Below are 25,136 nucleotides of genomic sequence, written 5' to 3'. Positions count from 1 at the left end.
GCGACTAGAACGAACCGAGCGGCGACGGCAGGCATGATTCTGCGACGGGGCTCGGTGGCGGCTGCCTTCCTGCTGTGCGCTCTGCTTCAGGTACGTGTTGCGCGACGGGGTTCCGGACGCGTAACGCGCACTGCCCCCCCCCGTCCCGACCCGACCGGCTTTGACTGTGCTGTCCTCAACAGGTGTCGGAGGGATCCGGACAATTCGAGCTGCAGATCTTGTCGGCGCACAACGTCAACGGGGAGCTGCTGAGCGGCGCGTGCTGCGACGGCGCGCGTAACGCGGCGGACCGGCGGTGCACGCGGGACGAGTGCGACACGTTTTTCAAAGTTTGTCTAAAGGAGTACCAGTCGAGGGTTTCTGCTGCGGGGCCCTGCAGCTTCGGGATGAGAACTACGCCGGTCCTCGGGGGGAATACCTTGTCTTACAGGAGCTCCGCCAGGAATGACAGATCCAGGATTGTTTTGCCCTTCAGTTTTGCCTGGCCGGTGAGTTGGAGACTTAAAAAAGTGTTTCCCGACGCGCGTCTCTGAAACACAAAGAGGCCGACATGGAATGTCTGTTTGCAGGGCAATTCTGAGCAATTACTGCCCGTCACTTATTCACACGCCGAAAACCAAACAAAGAATGGGTTTGTCTCTCTCCCCCCCCCCACAGACGAATTATCTGCGCCAATTAACCAGGTGCAGGTATTTTTCTCCCATCAGGCGCAAACCTGCCTGTTCTATCTAAACAATGTTGAACTCCTTTGAGCTGTAATAATAATAATCCTCAGTTGGAAATGTTGGAAAAAAAAGAAAAAGCACAGAATAAGAAATATTTGTGCTCAATCAGTTCATTTAAATATAACTTTCTACAATGCATGTTGGGATTTTTGTTCTCTTGCGCTATGATTCTCTGTGTCTGGTTAGATATGACCCCCCCCCCAAGAAAAAACAAATGAATAAAACCAGTCGTGTGAGCTGCATTCTCACAGTTTTCTGCTCTGTCCCTGCGGCCACTGCAGAGCAACCTCAGAGCGAAAACCCACTTTCTGGTTTCCTCAAGTGTCGGATCTTCTTCACAGAGTAAATACACGGGTCTGACAGGCCTGTGGGGAGAGCTGTAGCTCTGTGAGAGAGATGATTTGCAATGCTTGGAGCACATTGCAGCATCATGAAAAGAAGAGAGAGAAAAAAGCAGGACTGTGCACAGACTTTCTGGCCCCACAGCTTGGCCCCCAAACTCCTCCAGTGTGCCTGATGGGTGAAAGGCGCAGTCTGCTGCTGCTACGCGTGTGTCCAGTTACATTAAGGCTATTTTTAACCTCAATCCTGATGGAGGTTATTGTTATTTCAAGCACCGTGCGGCGGGTGAGCACGGCGATGGAACTGGAACATCTTGAAAGGTTTCCTAAATTTCGTGTGGAGGAGGACGGATGATTTTCCCCACATTTCAATAGCTGGTTAAACAATCTTCTCAACCGGGTAACACGCAATTTGATATGGGCTATGGGCCACGTGCACGCTGGTGCCTCGCACCTCCTTAAAGACAAAGGTTTCTGTTTGTTTTCATGCTTCTACGAGCGTTGCCATTGCGATCTCGGCAGATTAATTTCGTGTTCGTGGTTTGAAAATCGTTCCGGCTTGCAGAAGGCTCTTGTTGCCCTTGAAATGCGAGCTGGTCCCATTTCAGATTTGAGGGAGCGGCACTGGCTCGGTTAATAAAAAAGATGGTCTGGTGGAAGGACGGTCCTGTAAAGACGAAGCCGGTGGGTCACGTTGCCAAGAGAAGCCTTTTTAAAACGATAAAGCTTTGCCTGTATCGGTTCAGAAACGTCACACGTGGCTGAGGCTGAGATTTGTGCATTACCAGATATAACTATCTTCCTCCAGTGGATTGGCTGTTGTGGACAGATGGCGGCGTGGTGCAACTAGGTTGTCGGGTGCTCGGAGTTCATACAGCCCCCCCTCCCCCGCTTTCATCCTCTCCTGTGAGCTGCATGAAGTTGGCCTCTTGTGGAGTCCAAGGGCTTTTGTTTAAGTCACGCTCGGTTGGACCCCAGGCATTTCGGCGCTTTAACCTCGCCACCCACGGTAACTGCTGCACTTAATGAGGCTCCGCACATGTGCTCCAATCAGGTAGGGTGTCCAGCTGGATGCGGGGCGCTTCGGCGTTTCAGAGTCTGACGTGGGACTCGCCGGGGTTGTCCGCTCCATGGTTTCACTCCACAGAGGCGTGGAGGGCCTTCGGTCCAATCGCAGCGTATGCAGGCGGGGACAATGGCGTCGCCCTCGGTGACTCCAGTGAGGATTACAGAGCATAATGGAGGCGAAGCGGCTGCAACGCCAATGCAAGGCGAGCAGCAGGAAGCGGTTGTAGCGGCGATGAAGTCAGCTCTCGGGCCACCTCAGCACATTTACCCTCGCACCCCCCCAAGGAAAGCTGTCCTATTGGTTCCGGCTCGGCCCGTCGTCGGTTTGAGTTTCAGGTACTTTGACTAATTTCACTGATCAGGTGCAAAAAAAAAAAAAGACTTCTTTCCCTTCTTTGGATCCAAATGGTTATTCGCCATGTTTAATGGCGTCCTCATCGTTGTCCGGTCCCGGCGCCGGCGTGTCCTCTCAGACACGCCGGCATCGGCGTGATTGACGTGTTGACGAGCCGGAGCTGTCTGAGAACTGGCTTCAGGTGGGTTGCAGAGCAGAACAATGGGCCGCTCGGCCCCGAGGGGAGAAGGGCTACTGGCAGCTGTGGGAGTAATGACATGTTTGCGTTGTACAGTCGGCTCTGATGTGGCAGTTAAGTGCAAATTACTCCAGTGAAAGAGGGAAAAGAAATGTTTTTCTCTCTACCTCACCCTGTCCTTCACTTCAACAAGCGCTTTCTCAGCATACTTGCACTGTGACACACTGGCCTTGCTGCGCATCAGAGGGAATGTAAGGGTAGGAAATGCATGTAAAAGGGGGGGGGGGGGGGGGGTCTGTCTCCTAATAGATTTGTCACGTGCCTGACTTGGTTTGAATCCAAACTGCTGTCCAGTTGTGCCGTGCATGTGTCCGTGGCGAGGTGGCCTCGCGGAGCGTTTATGGCGTATTTAACGAGCTGCTGTCTTTCTCATGAGAAAGGAGCCGCTTCCCAAGCCTTCCAGAGCAGTCAGCAGCTTTTGATGCGATTATGAGAGTTTGTGTTTTCATGAGGCGAGCCCGGGGTTTATGGCAAAACAGGGCGTGTTGCCCGGCAGTCCCAGTCATTGGTTAGATCGCTGTTTGATACCAATGAAGTGATTGAGTCAGGAAAACTGATAGGGAAGGTCAACGCCCATCGACTGGCTTGTTGACACTTCCTCTGCGCTGACTGTTGGCCTGGACCGGTTAAATCTGTCGGACCTTACCTTCGCCAAAGATTGGCCGTTTTTGTCCAGCTGCTCCGTGACATGGATTTCAGTAATAAACCTTTTATTTTACATCCAAGGGGTCGGTTTCCATTTGAGGGGGGGGGGATACCCCTGCTGATCATATTCAGCCGTGTTGTTTGGAACGTTCCATTCTGGGAGGGCCTTCATGCCGCTCATATGTTGGATCGCGTGGACTTGGCCGCGAGCGACAGGAGGCCATATGGCCTCACATATTTGCCTGACCGTGGCCGTACGCATGCGTGTTTGCGTATGCACACACGCCTTAGTTCAAAGCGACATTGTGAGTCAGCTGGGGAGCCTGGGAAAAGTGAAACCTGGCAGTGGCAGACGGTTCCGAGCTGATAACGGCGAGGAGTGATGGAGGGCCCGTATCTCACTCTCTGGAAGCACTTTATTTGGGTCCGGAACTGAGCTGCGCCGTCACGGCGGGGCTGCTGCTGGTACAGCGTCGTTGTTGATCACAAAAGCTGAACTTTGAGGCAAATAGGCGATCAGTAATCGATGAAAGGGCCATTGGGGTTTAAAGTTTTATACTCTGTGCCTCCGGTTTTATTATGGGTTGCAGCACGACGGGCAGGGATGTAGTGGCCGTGTTGAGGCAAGCCCAAAATCGTTCAAGATATGGGTGTGTTATGTTTTGTTGAAATACCTTTTTAAGGAATTTGCCAATAAGTTATTAAAGTTAATGCCTCATCAGTCCAGTCAGGACACAGTGTGACGCGTAACGGGTATTTTAAAAGGTCGATTTAGGGTGACGTATCCAGTCGATGCAGTGTCCAATGAAAAGTGTTGTCTTCCCTTATTTGCGGCTTCCTATTTTGTCACTGTCGCATCGGTTTAAGGTTTCGCTGGTGATTCAGACTTCTAGAGTCTGGTGACTTGCTCGGGTCCGTGAGGGGAGCGTTCGAGTTCCTGTTTTAAGAAAGAGTTTTCTGTTCTCATGTGGGATGTGTTCCAGAGAACTGTCAAATGGATTCACCAGAATCTAAAGATGCGTCTGTGTGATACGTAATGATCTTACTTTGCTGCCTGAAGCCCAGACCCTGGAATGGCACATTGAAAAAAGATCCCCCACGATGACATCCGAATTAAAGCTCTTCAGCAAACCGCTCTGGACGCGAGGTAAAGATCAAAGCGGGTCGAGATGCTGCTTAAGGCATGAGGAGAACCCTGTGACTCTTTCCCTTCGTGCTAACAAACATGGCCGTCTGCTGGAACGTGGCGAACGATCAAGCATCGCATTGCCGCTGATGTTCTGTGTCAAGCAACTGCAGCCAGTTGTGAGTCGAAGCTTGTCGTGGAAGGCCTGTCGCTGATAAGAGACGCATTTCAAGTCGTAGCCGCTCTGATTGCACTGAAACGTTGGCGTAGGATGAGAGAGATCAGGAGGAGAGGTGTGCACAAAACCCAAGTGCACCCCCCCCCCAAAAAAAATGCTCAGGAGTGAGTCATGCGTTTGTCTTTCGTTGGGAATTGAAAGGGAGGTTTCCTGCAAGGCGGGTTTGTTTAACATGAAGTCATCGCAAAGCAGAATGACTGAAATGCCTCCAGATAGCGCTGGGGGGGGGGGGGGGGGTGAGCGTGTGTGTGAAAATATCAAGTAGGTGTTTTCTAGTGGATGCAGATTTACCCCTTTCTCACAATCGCAGGCTTTCTCTGTGAGGCCGGCGTGCGCGCTTGCAGCATATCGTCCAGTCCCTCCTGGCGGTTGCGCGGCGCGCCGTTGAATGTGTAAGCTGATATCGGTGTGAGCGCTACCGACCTCGAATCGGACAAAGCATTCTTCAAGAGTGCTGAAATCAAGACCGCCCTCCATACCTGCAGCACTTCTCAAGTCTCTCTCCGTTTCTCCATCCTGGCAGGGTTTTTTTTTTTTTCTGCCTTCCCCTTCAAACACACTTCATTTTTCTTTCTATATCAACGCTGCCTTGCATGTGGCGTTCTTAAGCGCTCCGTCTTGGATTGCTGCGCAGCATTCTTAGTGCATTGCACCAGCGTTTTTTTTTTTTAAATGGCCAACAATCGAGAATCCCGAATAAAGCGTGTTGCGAAACCCGAAGTGACTTTGTGCTTTCTCCGAGCACTGGAACTCATCCACCGGCTTCTCTTTCCACATTGTGTAAACATGTGGAAAGAGAAGCCGGTTCTAAAGAGAGCAAGGGGTCGGAGACGAAGACGGATTTCAGGCATTGCAGGGTGAATTCTGCCATTTCTTTTTTTTAAATGTGCTATTTTGAAAACATTTAAAAATTATTCTCGTCATTGCTCAACTCTGTCTGTCTGTGCAGCCCTGCTATATTTGCCTAGTTTCTGGTGTGTGTGTGTGTGTGTGTGTGTGTGTGTGGCCGTTTGATACCCCAACGAGCTAAATCAGGTCCCCGTCTGTGTGTCCATCGTCCTAATCGTTGCGATGCAGGTACCTCTCGGTCGCCGTGAGCTTATCCTCTTAATCAGAACTCTGGGCCGATGCTCCGAGTTGACACTGAACATCGGTTTTTATGAGGCCTTGTTTTGTGCTACTTTACTAAGGGGAAGGAGAAAACTAATGAATATGGCCAGGGAGGTTGTGTGTAACCATCAATCATTCATTTATTTCAAGTGTAACATATTAAAGCGTTAAATTCACGACGTCGATTCCGATCAGTGTGATGGTGGGAAAAGGGGTTCGTCTTTGTGTTCCATTTCTAAACCATTTATTGCTCGACCCTTGTCTGCTAATGCTCACAGTTCTCTTCCACAGCACAGTGAACGTGCGAGGATCCACCTGATGCTCACGCTCTTCCTTCTGTCTCTCCTTCCTCAGAGGTCCTACACGTTGATAGTGAAAGCCTTGGACTCCAACAATGAAACCAGCGGTGAGTGTTCGTCCTCGTCTGGCATCCCCGATCTCGCCTTCCCCTCTCTTCTCCGTCTCCTCTTCGTCCTCCTCTGGGAGGACTTGTGTTGAAGTTCAGGAGAGGAAGTTTATCCTCCCTGAACTCGCTGCCCTCTTCCTTTCAGCCCGCTGGGTTTTTGAGTGGGTCTGCGTTAAGAAAGTGTGTTGACAGGTGCCTGCGGGGCAGGGAACCAGAAGAAAAGAGAGGGGGGGTGCAGATAGGGAGGAGGAGGAGGAGGTGCTCGCCCCCCCCCCCCCTATGAAAATGTTTTCATTTGTCCGATGACTGATGGTGGGTGCTGCCAGCGAGGGTCGGGGGTCACGCTATCTCGCTGTCACTGAGGCGTGAAACACGGAGTCCATCCGGCCGCCGAGTTCGGCGGCGCCGCCAGCGTTCGGTCGCAGGCGCTATCTGGAAGGTACAGGTGGGGGGGCCGCACACGGAGGACGCGCATCGGAGGACGCGCATCGGAGGGATCTTTCTGCGTAGGCTGTGTGGCGTCGTCCTCGTGTACGTGGGGAGGACACGGCAGCGACTTGCTGCATCTGAACCACGGTTGCCAGATTTGGTCTCTGCTGTTAAGTTGAGGGACGTTCCTGTTGGTTGGCGTTTAAAGGGGGCGAGGGCACGGCGAGCCCCTCCGATGGGGGGGGTTTGTTTGAGGTTAACAAGGTTTCGGTCTTTTCTGCCGTATTTGCCGCTCTCCAAGGAACTATTATGATGCTGGTGTTAAAAGGCTGTGCGCCGTCTGCAGCTGCTCCAGCGGGGGGCCCGATGGATTCATGCAGTCCAGGCCGATACCCCAACGGCAACTATCTGGAGTCTTGATTCTCGTGTTGAGCTTTAAATACCCTGCCACTCTTATCTGTAAACCTGAGCGAGTTATCTTTACATCGGCACAGTCTCTTTTTGCAGCCCGATTTCTTTGGTCCTTACAGAATGTCTTTAGTGTCCAGGCTTGACCTTACGAGGCCTCGTGAAGCGTCTGGTGCATGTCGCGCTCCGAGCCAGGCAGCAGGTAGTACGGACATGCTACTCCTGATGCTGCAGGCCGGCAGCCGGTAGCGAAATGCCACACAGCCGAGCGCTGGATTCCAGAGCGCTGCGAAATGTTACCGGGCACTGTGATTTCAGTGCGCCCCCCCTCCCCAATTCACACCACGGCACAGTCAATAAATGGCAGCAGGCCGCCACCCACCGCACTGCGTTGCATCACGCGGCACAGGGGAGGGGTCCACCCAGCGGTCGGCCACCTCTGCTCACGCGAGTGCAGTAAATAACAGCCGAGACACATTTTTCATTCTCTCCCAGGTGGAAGATTTAGACGTGGAGTAGCGAGCGCTTCGTGTGGGGAATGAATGAGCGGTGCTAATTCGCAGAGCTCGGACACGGCGTGGCGTGTTATTGAAATGCGTCTACCCTGCGTGCAGCCGCAGCGCTCGGCTCCCAGGTCCTGTCCTCGCCACGGTGACGGTGCCGTGGCCGTTTTCCTTTTTTTTTTTCTTTTGCTGAAAATGGATCTGTTTCTGGGGCTTTTGTCCTTTGTCTAGCGGGGCCTTCTGCTCGTCGGCCGAGTTTAGATAACTTAAGTGTGTGAAAATGAGTTTTATGAAAGGTATGTCAGGGAAAAAAGTGCTGAGGCACACTGGCAGGATTCCCAGAAGTGACTGGCAACGGTGTCGTTGCGCTTTAAATTACGTCGGCTGCGTTCTTTCCTTGCCCGAGTGGCTGCAGAGGCGGCGTCTGAGGTCAGTCGTATCCTCCAGTGGCGAACCTGAGAATCAGAAACCAACAAACGAGTGGAAGAAGGAGCGCGAGTGCAGCTGAGAATGCTCATTACATGCAGCCGGTTCCTTTTTTTTATCCTGCATTTCCTCCTTTTTGCTTTCCTTCCGCTCCAGAGCACATAGTTGCTTTAATTACATATAATCTGCTATCTAAGATCTTCTTGCAATTTGTGTCTGAATCTTTGGGGCATTTTTGGGTTCCCACTCTATGATCACGGAGAACTTTGCAACCCCCCCCCCCCCCCCGAAATGCATAATGTAACTCAGATGCAGCCTTCCCAGAACCTTTTTTTAGATCATTTCTTTACCGAGAATTGTGCTTCTTTTGTTTTATTGTGTGAAAATGGACATGTCAGGTGCCGATGGGAAGTTGATAGAGCAGGCGTCTCACTCCGGCATGATCAACCCCAGCCCACATTGGCAGAAGCTGACTCACAATGGCCCCGTGGCCCAGTTCGAGTACCAGATCCGGGTCAGCTGCGATGAGCACTACTACGGCTTCGGCTGCAACAAGTTTTGCCGGCCCACGGATGAGTTCTTCGGGCATTACACGTGTGACTACAACGGCAACAAGACTTGTCTGGAAGGCTGGTCTGGACCGGACTGCACCACGGGTAAGCACTGGCGGGAACGGCAGCACGCAGCAACGGGTGAAGTCACTCCGACACGGAAACACTGAAGACAGTCGATTTACTATTTTTGACCGAGAACGAGTCATCTGAAGCTCGCAGCCTGATTGTAATCTCTGATTCGCGCTGATTTGCTGTGTCTTGCTGTGTTTTGCATTGAATGAGGGACTTTGTTTCGGTTCTCTCACGCCATCCCCTCTATTGAATTGAAGCTTTTATTGCCTGTGTGACCGCGAGTAAACTTTATCCCAAGGATGTAAATAGTCTGTTTATTTTCATCTTATTTAACCTTCTTCTGAGTGGTGTGTCGGGCATGATATTGAGTGTTTGTTAGAGGCTATACTTTAACACGATACTCGAAAATGACTCCAGTCCTTTCTCTTTCCTTTTCAGCCATATGCCGACAAGGCTGCAGCACTGAACACGGCTCTTGTAAGGAGCCGGGAGGATGCAAGTAAGTGCCAGAGACTGAACTCTGTGACCTTCCCTGTAGGTTTAACCGGCTCCGTTAAATGTGCCTTTGCTTGTTATGGATGCGGGAGTTCGTCTGGATTAGTTGGATCTGTGGCCCGTCGCGTCCACTTCTGTCGCGGCGCGGATGTGACCCGGGATTTAGCGGCGTTGCAGTCTGAGCTGCAACTCTCTCGTGGGGCTTTGGAGCTGCCAACCTGAGAGAAACGAGCGGCGCCACCGCCAGGCCCTCCATGTTGGAAACGTCGCCTGTGCGTTTCCCGCCGACGAGGAAAGCGTTATCAGTTAAATCACACGCAACGTTTGTACGAGCCTTAAAGTGTAATGTTTGTGTAGCTAATGGTTTTCCTACTGCTGTTTATGCACGCAGCCAGAGGAAAAGCCAGGCGCAGACGGATATCAGCGCTGGGGCATTGTTGTATCTCCTCGCCATCCTGCGGGAGGCCCTGCACACCTTCCCACAGCGCCGACATTAGAGGCTTTGTTGTTTCTGCTGAGCTTTTTGACATCAGGTTTCTTGAGTGCTTGTTTGGGCGCACTGGCAGGAGAATTGGCTCGGTTGCTTGAGTTTCTGTGCAGGCGTGGTTTTCGTATATAAAGCCTTGCCTTGTTTTACATGCACTCTGCAAGCAAGCTGCTGTTGTAGTTGCTGCGCCGTTTCCCACCACGGGGTTTGAGCCAGAGTGTTGGCCAACAGCACATCGTGGCACCGGCTGCAGGCGAGGGCTGACGTCTCGGCGCCGAGCCACAAAGCCGCGGCTAATGACTCCTCGCTGGAGTTTTTTTTGGAGATGGCTTTCTTAAATGGTACCTTCAGCTTCCATTGTTCTCGGTGGGCGTCGTAGTAACGCGCCTGCGTGCCAATAATTCCAAACCAGAAAATTGATGCAAGAAGTGCAGCCACAGCAAACGGGATTCTCGTTCAGGTGTAAAACGACATTCCCCTGTCATAACGGAAACATTTGAGGTACTGTAAATGAATCCCGTTCCGTCTATCATTTAGAGGATTGACACTTTATAAAGTAGCCTCTTTAATCACTGACACATTTATTTTTACAGTCTGCCTCTCTCTCGAGGCTAATCAGCCGCCCGCTCCCCCAAGAGGGGCGCCGTTTCCTGTCGCCGGGCTCTGCAGCAGCAAACCTGTCTCCACGTCGCCTCCTTTTTTTAAAAGCAGACTTATCAGTCGAGCTGGGCTGCTGTCCTAAATGCGGCGCCTAGGGAGACAAAAGGCAGCGTTATCAGCGTAATCGTGGGCCTGGACATTTCAGCGGTCGGCGAGCTGTGTTTTCTTCCCCAGGCCTGGGGGGGGGGGGGGGGGGGGGCACCAGCCTGACTTGTGGGAAAGAGGATGAGCAGAAGCTTAATGGCAGCGAGGCTGAACACTCGCCTGTACGGTTGTCACTAGTGCCAAGCCACAGGCATGGCTTGCTGTTATAAGGGAGCGTCTGGCCGCATGCTAATGTTAGATGCGCTCAAGGCCTCGATGGAATTGTAATTTAGTGTTTTGGGTTGTCCCTCCCTCCCCCCGTTGGTAAAATGCTGAATACTCCTGCGTCCCCGTCCCCCGTGTGTTATCTTGCAGCTGCTGCATCAACGTCTCCCGCTTAACGTTCACATCTGTGGTGTTTAATGGCACAACCCAGATGCGCTAAAGTGCAGATTATCCCTGCATTGCTTGTGACGATTATTATTATTACTATTTAAAAAAATCTCCCAGGTATCGTATGACCTTGCCGGATCGTGCACGTGTGCGTCTTTGTCCTTCATGTCCCGCCTATGAGGCTGACGGCGTGGCTCTTCTCCGTGTGTCCTGCAGGTGTCTGTATGGCTGGCAGGGCCAGTACTGCGACAAGTGCACCCCCCACCCCGGCTGCGTGCACGGCACCTGTGTGGAGCCCTGGCAGTGCCTGTGCGACACCAACTGGGGCGGCCACCTCTGCGACAAAGGTTAATTATCGTCTCTGATTTCACGTGCATTTTCTGTAGCAGCGGCTCGCGTTGTGTGAAAACAAAACTAACGGCGTGTGAACCCGTCCTCCAGACCTGAACTACTGCGGTACCCATCAGCCATGCTTGAATGGAGGAACATGCATCAACACGGGACCTGACAAGTACCAGTGTACGTGTCCCGAGGGCTACTCGGGTTCCAACTGTCAGAGAGGTGAGCGTCGGAACACGCCGCTGGTTGGACACGCGAATTAGCCTTTTCTGAAAGCACTGCTTTGATGTGCGCTAATGTATGAAGCTCCTGTGGTCACCAGATCCAGATGACCTATTAAAAATCCCACCAAACACAGGGCCCAGACTTTGAAGGGTTCAGAACATCCTCTGCTGCTTCGGGTTTAACCGCTCATTGTTTAGTCTTCCTCTTGCTGCTTCTTTTAGGACACTAATTGTAGGCTAGTGGCGGAAACGTTCTTGCTCCCGTTAACAGTTTGACTGCAAATTGAGCCACTTCAAATTGACCAGAACCTCCTGCTTTTTTGGAAGCGCGAGTACGCGATCTCACGGCATCTCAGGCTCGTGCTCGCAGTTACAGACGAGAGGTCAGAGGTGCCTTGAGTTTGTAATCAGAGGAGGTGGTAACAAAGCTATAATCTGTTTCCACTCCAGTGTGAGTGCCCCCCCCTGCTCCCCCAGTCAGGTAATCCACTGGGTTGATCTTCGGGGGGCCTGTCATCCCTTTGCTCCTCGGACACTTGAGACAGATCAGTGTGGCGCAAAGGTTCAGCTGCTGCAAACACTTAGCGTGGAGATGATGTCCTCATTAAATCTGAGCCTCGCGGGGTGCTGACAGCTTAACTGGGGAGATGTCAGGGAGCCGTGCCCTCCGTAACTAGAGGTCCTCACACCAGGGGGGGGTGTCAGCCCGCTGTAGTTGTTGGGCAGTAGTACAGTAGAGCCAGGGTGCAGCGCTGCAAACTAGGCTACTCCCAGATTAATCATTCACTTTTTAAAAATTCACACGGGATCCACCCATCAGGTCATCGTGGCGCCCCGCCCCCCCCTCCTTTCCTGCCAGTCTCATCTTGTCCCGCCTCTCAGAGGATGAGTAGTGGGGAGTCAGAAGGGAGTCACGGTGCATTGGTCGGGCCAACTTGGCATGAAATATGATTTTCTAGTGCTGCAGTCTGCCTGGTGATGAGAGTAAGAATGGTGGGGGTGGGGGGGGGGGCGAGGTTTTCTACAGATTAGACTCGGAAGCTGAATGAAACGCATTTTTGCAGTCCAACTGTTGAAGAAAAAGACACTGTCTTCATCAAAATGTCTTAATATTAGGTTATCAGAGGGGGGGGGGGGGGGGGCAAGTTCCATTAACCTGGCACATTTCCTAAATGTCGTCACGAAATCGGTGTAACGGCTGGGATGTGCCCTGGTCTGAAATGAATCGGGAGGTCGTTTTAATGGTGTCTTTCTCGTTCTAGCGGAACACGCCTGCCTGTCCAATCCGTGCGCCGTGGGCGGGAGCTGCTCAGAAACCAGTCACGGCTACGAATGCCAGTGTGCGCCAGGCTGGAGCGGCCCGTCGTGCACCATCAGTAAGGCGGCACCCGACGCCGTGGACGCATGTCCCTCGTAGAAACGAGATGCTGAGTAAACCAGAGCTGACTTGTTCTGCTTCAGATGTCGACGACTGCTCGCCGAACCCCTGCAACCACGGAGGCACCTGCCAGGATCAGGTTAACGGATACAGGTGCCACTGTCCTTCACAGTGGACAGGGAAGACATGTTTGATAGGTGAGCCTCTTTTCCTCTCTCCGTCCCGCCATGCCTGTCAACTGCACGCGCGCAAACGCCACAAAAACCCCTTCTGTCGTTCTCTAGATGCCAACGAATGCGACGGCGAGCCTTGTGTCAACGCCAACTCGTGCCGCAACCTGATTGGCGGCTACTTCTGCGAGTGCATCCCTGGTTGGACGGGGCAGAACTGTGACACCAGTGAGTCGAAGGCTGTGCAGCTCGCAGCTGTGCATCTCCCGCCTCCTTTGTGTTTGTCTGCTCTGTCTCTCACTTCGGCAGTGAGAATGAATCAGGCAGTTTGGAGGGCAAGCCTCTCCTGCAATGAAAACAAATGTGCCGTATCACCATTAGCCCCGTGTGCGTGTGTGTGTGTGTGGCCAAGGCCGTGGTGATTTAGAGGTGGCTCCAAACAATCCCAGGGCGAGTTTCACTTGGCAGCAGACGGGATTGCTCAATACTCCGTGTTGCGCTGATCCTGCGGCCGCATGAAGCCAACTCTAGCGAAGGGCTCGCTCGCTCTAACAGAGCTCTACCATGGGAAACGTGAAACGCAGGCTTGTTTTCTTAGACGCACTGTTTAGCTAAGCAGTTGGGAATTAATCCTTAAATGTCTTCTTTTTTTTTTCTCTTGCAGACATAAACGACTGCAAGGACCAGTGCCAGAACGGAGGGACTTGCAAGGTGCGCGTTGGGGTCGAATCACACGCAGCCTTATCTCGTGTCCCCACATTGTTTGCGTCTTTTATTGCATCGTGTTTCAATAGCATGAGATATTTACAGATGCTAAATAAAATAAAATAAATTGCGCCCTACACACTCGTCTGTCAAAGAGGCGGTGAAACTGTTGTGAAATTCCTCTCTGAAGTCGTATCAAAGAGTTCTGTGTTTGTAAGGGAGGGACTCGAATGCATTTAAACCGCAGTCGATTGAATTACGATGAGAATTGTGTCGGCTCCATGCCAGGAAAACTGCTTGAATAATTGTTGCGCTGTGATAAAGTTCTTCCAGTCCGCGCCCCGCTAGCTGGCCTCTTCCTTCTGTTCTGACGGCGCTCGTTTGGGCGGGGATCCCCCACCCTGTCAAAGCGGTTAATGAAATCTGCTCTCTTAACCCTCATCTCTCTCTCTCTCTCAGGACCTGGTTAACGGCTATCGCTGCACGTGCCCGCCGGGCTTCAGCGGCGAGCACTGCGAGCGGGACATCAATGAATGTGTGAGCTCGCCATGCCTGAACGGCGGCCGGTGTCAGGATGAAGTGAACGGCTTCCGGTGTCTGTGCCTGGCCGGCTTCTCGGGAAATCTCTGCCAGGTGAGACGCGGCTCCCGCCGCTGAGCTCGCATGCACGCGTCCTCCCTGCTAATGTTTAGCATCTCAATCTCCGATTAGTTTCTGCCAGTGTTGCCGTCTTTGGGTTAAAGTTTTCCTGCCCCGCCCTCTTAAATGGCTGAAAGCGGAGTGCTTTGTTGAAGCTGCTCCTGGCTATAGCCAGATACATTCCTCAGTGGTGAAGCCCAGACTCAGGACGGCTCCTATGTCTCAGCCTTGCCCCCCCCCCCCCCCTTGCCCGTTCCTCCAAATGCTGTGCGTGTGTGTTGTTTCCTGGCGCAGCCTGTAGGAAGGATGCTGTGGGCTTCGCTCTGTTTAGTGTAGCAGAAACTGTGTCAGCTATCAGATTCACCGCTCTCTATTCAATGCCTCCCCCCAGCTGGATATCGATTACTGCTCTCCCAACCCCTGCCAAAATGGAGCGCCTTGCTTTAACCTGGCCACAGACTACTACTGCGCCTGCTCGGAGGACTACGAGGGCAAGAACTGCTCTCACCTCAAAGACCACTGTCGAACCACCACGTGTAAAGGCGAGTCTCTGTTTGTCTGTGGAGCTGCGGAGCATCTAATTCCTTCTTATGCAGGCAATAGCTTTAGTTTGTGTTTTGGCCAAGGTGAACATGTATTTATTTTAATAGAAGCCACATTGATGAATCCCCACCCCCTATTTCCTCTGCAAAGCTTTTGCAGTGATTCTCCCTCCAGAGTCCCTTGAAAGTCTGGCATAAGCTGATGGCTCTGTGTGTGTTCCTGGTAATGACTTGGAGGGCTACCTCTTCTTTTCAGAGGGTGTGTGTGTGTGTGTGAGTGTAATTGATTGAGTGGACTAACCACGGAGTCAGATACCAGACAGTATCTCTGTTCTTGGCAAGAATTAAGTGATTACAGGGAAGCAAATTGACCCGGCTCTGCTAGTCTGATCGGACAGGGGGAAAGAAAGGGATTAAAAAAAAGAGGAAAAGATTGTTCTGGAGCATAAACGGAATATTGTTGCTTTTAAACCAACTTGTCTTTGATTATCTCCCCATTCGATCTCATCCTATTTTATAGTCGACGGCCAATTAAGTAAATTTCTTCCATGTCATTTGAAAGACAAACACGTTGTGCTGATATTTTGGGCTCTATCTGTCGTTTCACTGTCCCGATTCTTCTCCTCTTTGCAGTGATTGACAGCTGCACCGTCGCCGTGGCGTCCAACAGCACGCCGGGAGGCGAGCGCTACATTTCGTCAAATGTGTGTGGACCTCACGGCCGCTGCCGGAGTCAGGCCGGGGGCCAGTTCAGCTGCGAGTGCCAGGAGGGCTTCAGAGGCACTTACTGCCATGAGAGTAAGAGCAGGTTCCTCATATTAACAATACAAGATAAGATGATAAAAAAATGATTATAATAATCTTTCAATTTTTTCCTTGACATTTCAGACATCAATGACTGCGAGAGTAACCCATGTGACAACGGCGGCACCTGCATCGACAAAGTCAGTGTGTACCAGTGCATTTGCGGCGACGGGTGGGAGGGCGACCACTGCGAGATCAGTGAGTAGGATGCCACGCCCCCTCTGCGTTAAAACAAACTTGTGCCTCCTCAGCGGGGAGCGTTTTGATCCATGCTTCTGCAGCTAATTTTGGCTTGATGTGGAACACATAAATCACGCTTCCACATTGCTCTCTCCTCCAGACATCGACGACTGCAGCACCAACCCCTGTCATAATGGAGGGACGTGTCGAGACCTGGTGACTGACTTCTTTTGCGAGTGCAAGAACGGCTGGAAGGGAAAGACTTGCCACTCCCGTAAGATCTCTCTTGCTTTCTCCACCCGTGTAGTCTGTCTGTGCAGGCTCGTGGTATGTGCTTATGGCGATGTGCAATTACACAAAAAGTGCTCTCAAGTGTGCGAGTGCGTGAACAGCCCTGACGTACTAAATGCTCCTTCCAGGTGAAAGTCAGTGCGATGAAGCCACTTGCAACAACGGTGGCACCTGCCACGACGAGGGTGACTCATTCCAGTGCAAGTGTTCGTCGGGGTGGGAAGGCACGACGTGCAACATAGGTGAGTCACTCAGTGGCTGTGGTTTGGCTTCGTGTCATACTTGCGTGCACTGGAGACTACTTGGTGGGAGAGCTCTGTCTTGTCTTGGATGTTAATCAGATCTGTCAGAACCATGAGGTGCACAAATGGTTTTTATCCCCATGCTCTTTCAGCACCCCCCCCCCATTTTTTTCCTTCTCCCTCTTCGCCCATTTCTCCCTCCCTTGTGGGTGCTGACAGATATTCTCTTAAAGTCCCTGATTCCTCCGACAATTTAACTTCAAAGTGGAGGAATGCAGATTCCCTCAGAGAAACTGTATTTATGCGCTTGTTAACAAAATGTGCACTTTTTTTTTCTTCTTTCAGCCAAAAACTCGAGTTGTCTTCCAAACCCGTGTGAGAATGGAGGCACCTGTGTGGTGACTGGGGAATCATTTACCTGCGTCTGCAAGGAAGGCTGGGAGGGGTCCACTTGCACCCAAAGTAAGTGTTCCTGGAAGGTGAATGATGGATGGGATGCGGGGGGGGGGGGGGGGGCAGTTATGGTTTTTGCTGCCTGGTGCAAAGGAGAATCGGTCTCTTCTGTATCCTCTTAATCGGCACCCCTTTTTATAAAAAAAAAAAAAAAAACGCTTTCCTCTCTGGCTGTTGCACATGGCTCCCATGAGAAGGAGAAAGGAGGAGGAGAAAGGGGCTTGGGAAAGTGGAGACAGATGTCCTCCCCTCCACCCTCTGGCTCGTCCAACACGCCCGTCTCTCCCCTCTCATTGTTGCATTCCTGTCCAAACAGTGACATGTCAACTTGTTCTTCAAGCCTCCCCTAGCTCCCTGCCTTCCTTGTACGCATGTACTCCGAAACATAAATTCCCCCCCAACTTTTGCTAGAGAGGGAGAAGCGGAATGGGTTGAAACTGGGCGTGGAGTTGCTGTCGGTGGTGGTGGGGGGAGGGGGGGGGGGGGGGGCAGTGGTGGTGCTGCAGCTCGTTGTAGTGCTGTGTTGTCAGTCCAGGCCCGACCGGTCCGACATGCTCAGGCGTGCTCTTTGCCGTCTTGTGCATTAAATAGTCATACATGAGGGGAAGAGAAAAAAAAAACATCAATATACTCACGGCCTTCCTTTCTCAATGTCTCTTCAGATACCAACGACTGCAGTCCTCACCCTTGGTAAGTGGCAGCCAAACATCTGTCCTATCTAAAACGGTGTAAACAGGGAACGCCTCCGATATCATTGGCTCTCACCTGCCTGCAGGATCTGTCTTTGCCTGCGTCCCTGAGAAACAGGCCGTAACACAGGCATACACCCATCGGCTAAAGCTTTTTTTTCTTTTTTAACCACACACCACTGGAGCTCACTTCCAAACCCTCTGCACTTTTCCAATAAAAATGAGAACATGGCTGATTGCCTTAATTACATCTGAGACATTGTTTTGCATGTGTTGGACTTAAATGTTTCAATATCAAAGCAGCAGGGATAGGTGTGAAACCTGTGTGTGTGTGTGGGGGGGGGGTGGGGGTTATACTGACATACAAACTACAAGGCTTGCTTCTTTCCTGCAGCTACAACAGTGGCACATGCGTCGACGGGGATAACTGGTACCGATGCGAGTGCGCCGCAGGCTTTGCTGGCCCAGACTGCCGGATCAGTGAGTGTTACCTTCACCTCCCACTCCGCCTCGATCTCCATTTAAGTTACTTAGAGTGGGTTAGAGTGGGCCTGGGACTGTCACAGCCGCCTCAAGTGGAAGGTCTAGTCGTCCAATTATCTGTGCATCGGGCTGCAGGCCAGGCCGAGCCATTTTTGTGTCACTCCACCAGGCATTGTGGGGAGGGGGGGGGGGGGGCACCTTAGCAGGCCAACGGCTAATCAGCCATGCTCTCTGACACTGATTACGCAGATTGTTTTCCCTCTTAAAGGCTTTCAGATGGCCACATTCTTTCCTATTGCAAACCCTTTGTTCCACTAAGTCCTGCCTTTAGCTCCTGCATACCTGCTAATGATGCAGCCTCTAATAAAGCTGCATGGGGGCAAAAACATCCCAGGCTGATTATGAAGCAGGTTTGCTTGTTTTCATTAAGTGGCATCTGTGTATGTACAGTTCAAGTGACATGACCTCAGTGAATTTGACTTGGGAACTAGATTTGCTTGCCTGCTGCTTAACCTAATATTTGTGTACTGTCTGTAGCCGCTTCTTACTCCTTGTTTGTTTGGTTTTTTCTCTGACAGATATTAACGAATGTCAGTCCTTGCCGTGTGCCTTCGGCTCCACCTGTGTGGACGAGATAAACGGATATCGCTGCTTGTGTCCACGAGACAGGACTGGACCTCATTGTCAAGAAGGTAAAGAGTCTTTAAGTCATCATAAAGGACAAATCTATGTGACAAGAGATTTCTAATACTGGGGTTTTCATTCTCGCCACAGTGACGAGAAAGCCCTGCTCTGTCAACGGACACATCACCTCCGATGGAGTCACGTGGGATGAGGACTGCAACTCCTGCCATTGTTCCAATGGGAAAGTTGTATGCACGGAGGTATGTCTAAACAAACTCTGGATGCAGAAGTAATGTTATGGTGAAGTAGTGATGATGTCATTGTTTACTGTCATTGGGAGAAAGGGCGTGGGGAATAACTGTCAAAATAGTCCCAGTCTTCTTGGTTCTGTGGGAGGTTAAACTTGATTACCTTAAGAAGTCTCAGGTAGCGCCAGGCGAGACGACGACAACACGCAGGGTGGAGTTGATTTGGGAGTGTCGGATTCCACAGAGACGTGATGCAGTTTGTTTTGAAAATAATCGGATGGCAGTTCAGAACTCCCGAAGTTGGACTAACTAGTCTATCCAATCAGCAGACAAACAATGGCATCCCTCTAATCCAGGTCCCTGGAGGGAACTGCGTCACGGGGTGAAAATATTCTAGTGCTGCATGGTACCAAATTACACGCTGTCTGAAGGTGATTCCCTTATAAGCAATAAAGATCTTCTTAATTTTCACACTTCCCATTATCCTGATTAAATATTTCATGCCTGATAATCGTTTATTCATTGATTAAATGTTTTAGATAACAACTCCAGCGCTCGGTAGCATCTAGCAGTGCAAGCAACTTAAAACTCTAAAAATATATTAAAGGCTCTCTATAGAACTAGTGTTTGGTTTTAGTTTGTCCCTTCTGGGCTACTGTACAAACATGGCACAATAGTTCATTCCAGGGTGCAGAACACATTTTCGTTTCCATACTCTAATAAAAACATCCTTATGAATATTTAATTGCAATTTCTACCAATAAACACCACTGGACATTTTATAAATTCAAAATGTTATCGGCTTGGGACTAAATGCTGGCTCGGTTATTCTGTGGTTGCAGAAGAAAGTATTAAATATGTAGACCCCCCCCAGAAGGCCTTTATAGATATAAATGTATACATTGTTCAAAATAACGCACAAATGAGTCAACAGTTACACAACAGATCAGCGCAATATTAACAGCGCGTATCAACCATGGCGTGGTCATACTAACATGAAAGAAAACCCCCGTAGCAACCATTCCCTTATCCTGTTTTTCTCTCCAGATGTGGTGCGGCCCTTCGTCTTGCCACCTGGGTGCCAAAGGACGAGGAGGATGTCCTTCAGGCCAGAGCTGCATCGCTATCAGGGAGGGCCACTGCTTCGTGAAGCCCTGCCTTGGCCTCGGCGAGTGTTGGAGCTCCAACCCTCCCCCGTCTCACACCAAATGCCATCCCAGCTCCAGTTACCAGGAGAACAGCTGCGCCAACATCACCTTTACCTTCAACAAGGAGGGCATGCCTCGTGTGAGTTACCTCGCTCCAGGGAGGGACACATTGAATTAAAGGCTTATGGAGTCAATTTACACGCTTCTCGGCACGCTGAAATGAGTGGGAGCCGCAAGCTGAAATTATTGAACCATTCCTCATCAGCAAAATGGTTTGTAGTCCTAAGACATTAGCGTAATGACAAATAATTTGTGGATATCTGTTTATCTTTTATTATCCCCCTGACATAAAAATCAGGATACATTTAAAGTTCAGCGTTTAAACTTCTTTTAATCAGGAAAAATAGTTGTGCCTCTTCAAAATTACGAATCTTGTATGTTTGCATGGAAATGCTTTTTAAGGTAAATCCAAATAGTGGTCAACTTGACCAAAAAAAAAAAGAATCAAACTGTTATCCACAGGGGTCTGGCGGAGGTGTTTTCGGATACAAAAAAATGTCTTGCATTCATGAGAATCTGCCATTCATGACCCAAGCCAGTCTCCTCTTAACCTGACCTCACTTGCAAGATTAATTTCCGGATCATATGGACTTGAGCTAAACGGAACCGCTGGCGACTCTCGTCACCGCATTGAATCGCCATTCGCCGGTTCCCTAACAAGCGTGCCATCAGATAGTGACCAGCATAAGAGCCTGTGGTCTTTAATCTAAATGAGGAGGACCACGCTGAACGCACTGCCAATGCGGGCCTCGCTCTCTGCCCCTTTTCTTCTTGATTGCCCTCTAATTTTCCGTGCACATCGACATTCGCTCCCTCTCTTGTTCCTGTGCAGGCTTTAACTGTGGAGGACGTGTGCAAGCAGCTGAGGCGCTTGTACGTAGTGAAGAATTTCTCCTCGGAGCATTCTGTGTCCATAACCTGTGACCCCTCGTTCTCAGCCAGCAATGAGATCCACGTCTGCATTGTAAGTACCTCCCATGTGTTCGTCTGCCTCTGTTGATGCATGCCCGGTAAAAAGAGAAGAGAAAAATCCTCTTTGATTTGCACTTTTAACAGCATTAAGATATGTTCCAGCGGTGGGTTCAGTGCGTGCTGTTTTGTACGTTCAAAGACAAGTAAACGCAGTTAAAGGCAGACAAGCGATCACTTCGTAACCGCACTATTTCCATGTCGCTTGCAGTCTACTGAGGACCATCGCTTGGACCGGAGCCCTATTAAAGAGATCACAGACAGGATAATTGACCTGGTCAGTAAACGGAATGGGAACAACACGATCATCACCTCCATCGCAGAGGTCCGCGTGCCGAGTCCCAGCAAAACTGGTATGAACCCCCCCCCCCCAAAGTGTTTTCCTTTTGAGTTGCTACAGACTACACCCACATTTGTACAAGCGGGTGGGAGGATTTTCTTCTTCATATTTGCTTTAGTTGTTTTGGAATGCTGTGATGAGGGAGCGCCAAGCCCTGATAATGACTAATAATACTGAGCACCAAAGGGAAATGTGAAAAGCGGCTCCGAACCTCCCACGTATCTTTGGCTGACCAGGTCTGTCATGTCAAGGCAGCGCTTTCATGCAATAAGCAGAGCATCCAAATAGATGCGGCCTCCTCCCCTGTTAATAATAATAATAAATAAAAACATGGTACTGATGTAGCAACATTTGTGTCACGCTACAATAAAACCTGTAATCTTTAACATGACTGCCTGTTTGACCTGTGATCCTCTTCGTTCCGACCCATCAGACTACTTGGTGCCGCTCCTCAGCTCCATCTTCATCGTCATGTGGATCCTCGTGCTGGTGTCTATTTTGCTGTGGTGCATGCGCCGCCGGCGGAAGCCGAGCAACCACGGCGGGACCTCGACCACCGGCTCCGAGGAAAACACAACCAACAACGTGCGGGAGCAGCTCAACCAGATCAAGAACCCCATAGAGAAGCATGTAGGCCTAACGGTGGCGATCAAAGACTACGAGGACAAGAACTCCATCATCGCCAAGATAAGGACAAATCACCCCGAGGGGGACGAGGACGACAAGGAGAGGCACTTGCAGAAAGGCCGCTTTGCCAAACAGCCGGCGTACACACTGGTGGAGAGGGACGAGAAGGCGCCGAGCTCCAATCCCAACTCCACGTCCAAAAATCCTAATTGGACTAATAAACAGGACAACAGAGACTTGGAGACGGCAAACAGCATAAACAGGATGGACTACATTGTATAGCAGACGAGCTGTGTTGCCGTGCAACCAAGCCTTACGCCTTCACACCCCGGTGGTGGGTGGAAACGGGGGGAGCTTCGGCATGTGTAGTTGGGTTACGCTATCATGTCGGTGGTGACCCCACAGTATTTTCAGATATTCCCCGTGTTAATTTAACTTTTGACAAGCTGGCTTACACTGGCAGTGACGGTTGCTTTGGTTGGCTGGAAACACAAGGCACGTATATATTTTACTGTAGAACTAGGTGCAAAAAGTGTCCTCCTCTGCATTTCATTTTCTTTTTTAAAACATTAGTTGACGCATGGAAGGGGCTCCTGGTGTAATTGTTGTATAGTGAGGGGGGGGGGGGGGGGGGACCCCTACCCAACATGTTCAGCACTAGAGCGATTTACTTTAGTACATGTTTGAGTTTTTCTAGTTCCTTTTGGAGAAAGTGCCTATTCAGCTTCAGACTCGAGCAACTGTCAAATGAGAAAGGAAAGAAAAAAAAAAGATCAACTTTATTATTTATTTTTATTTTGGGGGGGTTTGGGAGGGAGGGGCTCGATGTCAGCAGTTGCTGCCAATATGAAGAATTTATGTGTCGATTTAGAACGTGTAGATATGTACAAATTTTTTATTAATCATTGTATATATTTGATTTATTAACTTAATAATCAAGAGCCTTAAGATATCATTCCTTTTTATTTATATGTTCTGTCTAGTTTGAAGGTTTTGATAGCTGGGGAAGCCGACCATTTCTTTCAATGACACATTTTGTTTTTCTTCCCACAATGCATTCAATAAAAGCCAAATTTCAAGATTTAAAACAAAATGGGCACTTGGAAGGCACCTGAAACGAACACTTTGCTTGCCTCCTCTCCTCCCCCCCCCCCCTCCCCCACACACACACACAGACACACATTTCACGTTTCATTTTTTTGTTGCCAGGACCTTGGTTGAAGACAAGTGAGGTTAGGACAACAACAAATCATGGCTGCTGCAGGAGCTGGACATGGCAGCATATTTCTTGCAAACAAATATTGAAAAATACTTCTGCAGCTTCGATTTGACACGTTCCAAATTGTTTCGAAATCGCCTCAATATGAAGCACAAGAATTCCCTTGTGCTTTTTGTCAGCGCAATATCATAAGCTGGACCACGAGTACTTGAACAGTAAGGGGAACGCTGTGGAATCGGACGAAAAACACTGCCTTGCTCGGCAAGAATCTCTTTGGTTTCTGCGCACATTTGTCTCTTTCAGACAAACATGTTTTATCATTTGTTAACCCTTTGAGATCATGGCAACATTTTGTCCTATTTTTTATTTTTTTTGACTGTTATGAACTTGAGAATTTTGTGTTGATCCGGCAATATATTTTTGAAAGTCATATTTATTAAATATTTTGTATGAAAAGAGAATTAAAGTTGTCTTTGTTCTGAAGACCGAGTGAAGAGTCTCTGTGATGCATCATGTCGAACGAGTTCGTCAGGGCATAGGAAAGGATGCGTCTGGTGTGAGAACTGCTGCTGGAGATGCATAATGGCCTTGAGCAAGGTCTCTGTCCAACCGTCTTCACAAATCTAGCAAGCCGCCCACGCATTAAGTCAATCCTGGGGACAGAAGTGCCCTCGCACCTCATGATCCTCCAACAATGTTGGTCTTGTTCTGGTTTAAGTAACTGAACGAAACCCTGAAGAACCGCTGTGCAAAGTCCTACATTTCATAACAATCTGTTAAAATTAAAGAAGAGATGGTCAATACCATTTCAGCCTGTTAGACAATGTTGGTATAACGGTTCTGATTCAATAATCCACCATTTTGTCTCCTGATCAATAAGAGAATCCGCTTCAGCTTCTCATCTCAGGTTGCACACAAGATCCCTGAGAAGCTCTGGTTTATCAGCCTCACTATTGTTGGAGACTTCTCTCACTGTCAAATGGCCATGTGCATCAGCAAGTCTGGACTGTGTGCGAGCAAAAACAATGGCGGCATTAATGTTTCCTCGTGGCTAACTCACAAATATCAGTTGCTTTACACATGCAGAAAGAAAGAAAAGAGATTGTCCGAGAGCCAAACGAATTTATTTATAAACACATGAAAATCCTGGAAAGTCTTTTCAGTAAACTAAAATGATGCAATATGATGAAAAAACAGGAGGGAGCGTTGGAGCAGTGGGTGACCAATGGTCTCCGGTTGCCCCGTGTTCTCTCTGAACCCGCCTAATTGAACGATGCATTCTGAGCAGCCCCGTCGACAGTTGGCCCAACATCAGCAGCAGCAATAGACATCCCGCTACTCCCAAATAAAACCACCAATAGTTTAATACTCCCACACACATTAGTTCACATTCAATATAAAAGCCATCTGAAAAGTACCCTCAAATGTAAATGTACAGTTAAGGTGCTTAGCAACTCGGCACTGAGCAAATTGTGTATGAACAACACCACGTTTTTGAGCATGGAGTGATGAAATAAATCTGGAAACGGCAATCAATCACTCCCGAGCTTCAGCGGGGGAAACTGCATGGCTTTCAGACACGTAGGAGCCAGTATTTCAGACTCAAAGCCATGACGTACAGCATGGCTCCTGCCTGTCTGAAATCCCCGATATTTAACATAAAACCAAATCTAAAGTCCAATTAAAGGTTTCTGACTGGCGTTTTGACCGCCACTACTTCAGGGTGGAGGCGCAGGCTGCTCCACGTATTTGACGAAGCAGGACTTGAACACTTTATATATCAGGTTCCAGAGAAGTTCAGCATTTGACCTGTGCGTGTGTGTGTGTGTGTGTGTGTGTGCGAGCGCTATGTATAGCACATTGACAGGAATAGATGCTGTGGTCAAATGTGACACACGTTACAAATTGATGTCATTTAAGGTGACTGCATGGGGTAAACATGTATCCTGACACAATATCATTTCTCTGTGGCGTCGAGCGTCATGGTTTGTCTCTTCCC

At 49.9% G+C, this 25,136-nt stretch overlaps 1 protein-coding gene across 1 annotated transcript; it reads left to right on the top strand.

Annotated features, from left to right (window-relative positions):
• Positions 1-33: 33 nt before the first annotated feature.
• jag1b (jagged canonical Notch ligand 1b) lies at positions 34-22,200 on the top strand. The gene is made up of 26 exons (XM_068740936.1): positions 34-86; positions 164-488; positions 6,201-6,252; positions 8,417-8,674; positions 9,083-9,143; positions 10,980-11,110; positions 11,205-11,324; positions 12,589-12,702; positions 12,788-12,901; positions 12,989-13,102; positions 13,539-13,585; positions 14,039-14,212; positions 14,610-14,760; positions 15,394-15,558; positions 15,649-15,762; positions 15,905-16,018; positions 16,164-16,277; positions 16,623-16,739; positions 17,393-17,420; positions 17,814-17,899; positions 18,481-18,594; positions 18,677-18,786; positions 19,822-20,061; positions 20,815-20,946; positions 21,163-21,304; positions 21,725-22,200. The coding sequence occupies exons 1-26, from the start codon at positions 34-36 to the stop codon at positions 22,198-22,200; spliced, it is 3,666 nt and encodes a 1,221-aa protein (XP_068597037.1).
• The last annotated feature ends 2,936 nt before the right edge of the window (positions 22,201-25,136 follow it).

Source organism: Brachionichthys hirsutus, chromosome 7 (assembly GCF_040956055.1).
Source record: "Brachionichthys hirsutus isolate HB-005 chromosome 7, CSIRO-AGI_Bhir_v1, whole genome shotgun sequence".
NCBI classification, from domain to species: domain Eukaryota; kingdom Metazoa; phylum Chordata; class Actinopteri; order Lophiiformes; family Brachionichthyidae; genus Brachionichthys; species Brachionichthys hirsutus.
Note: the sequence above shows the minus strand (reverse complement) of the source record. Positions and strands in the feature narration are given on the sequence as shown.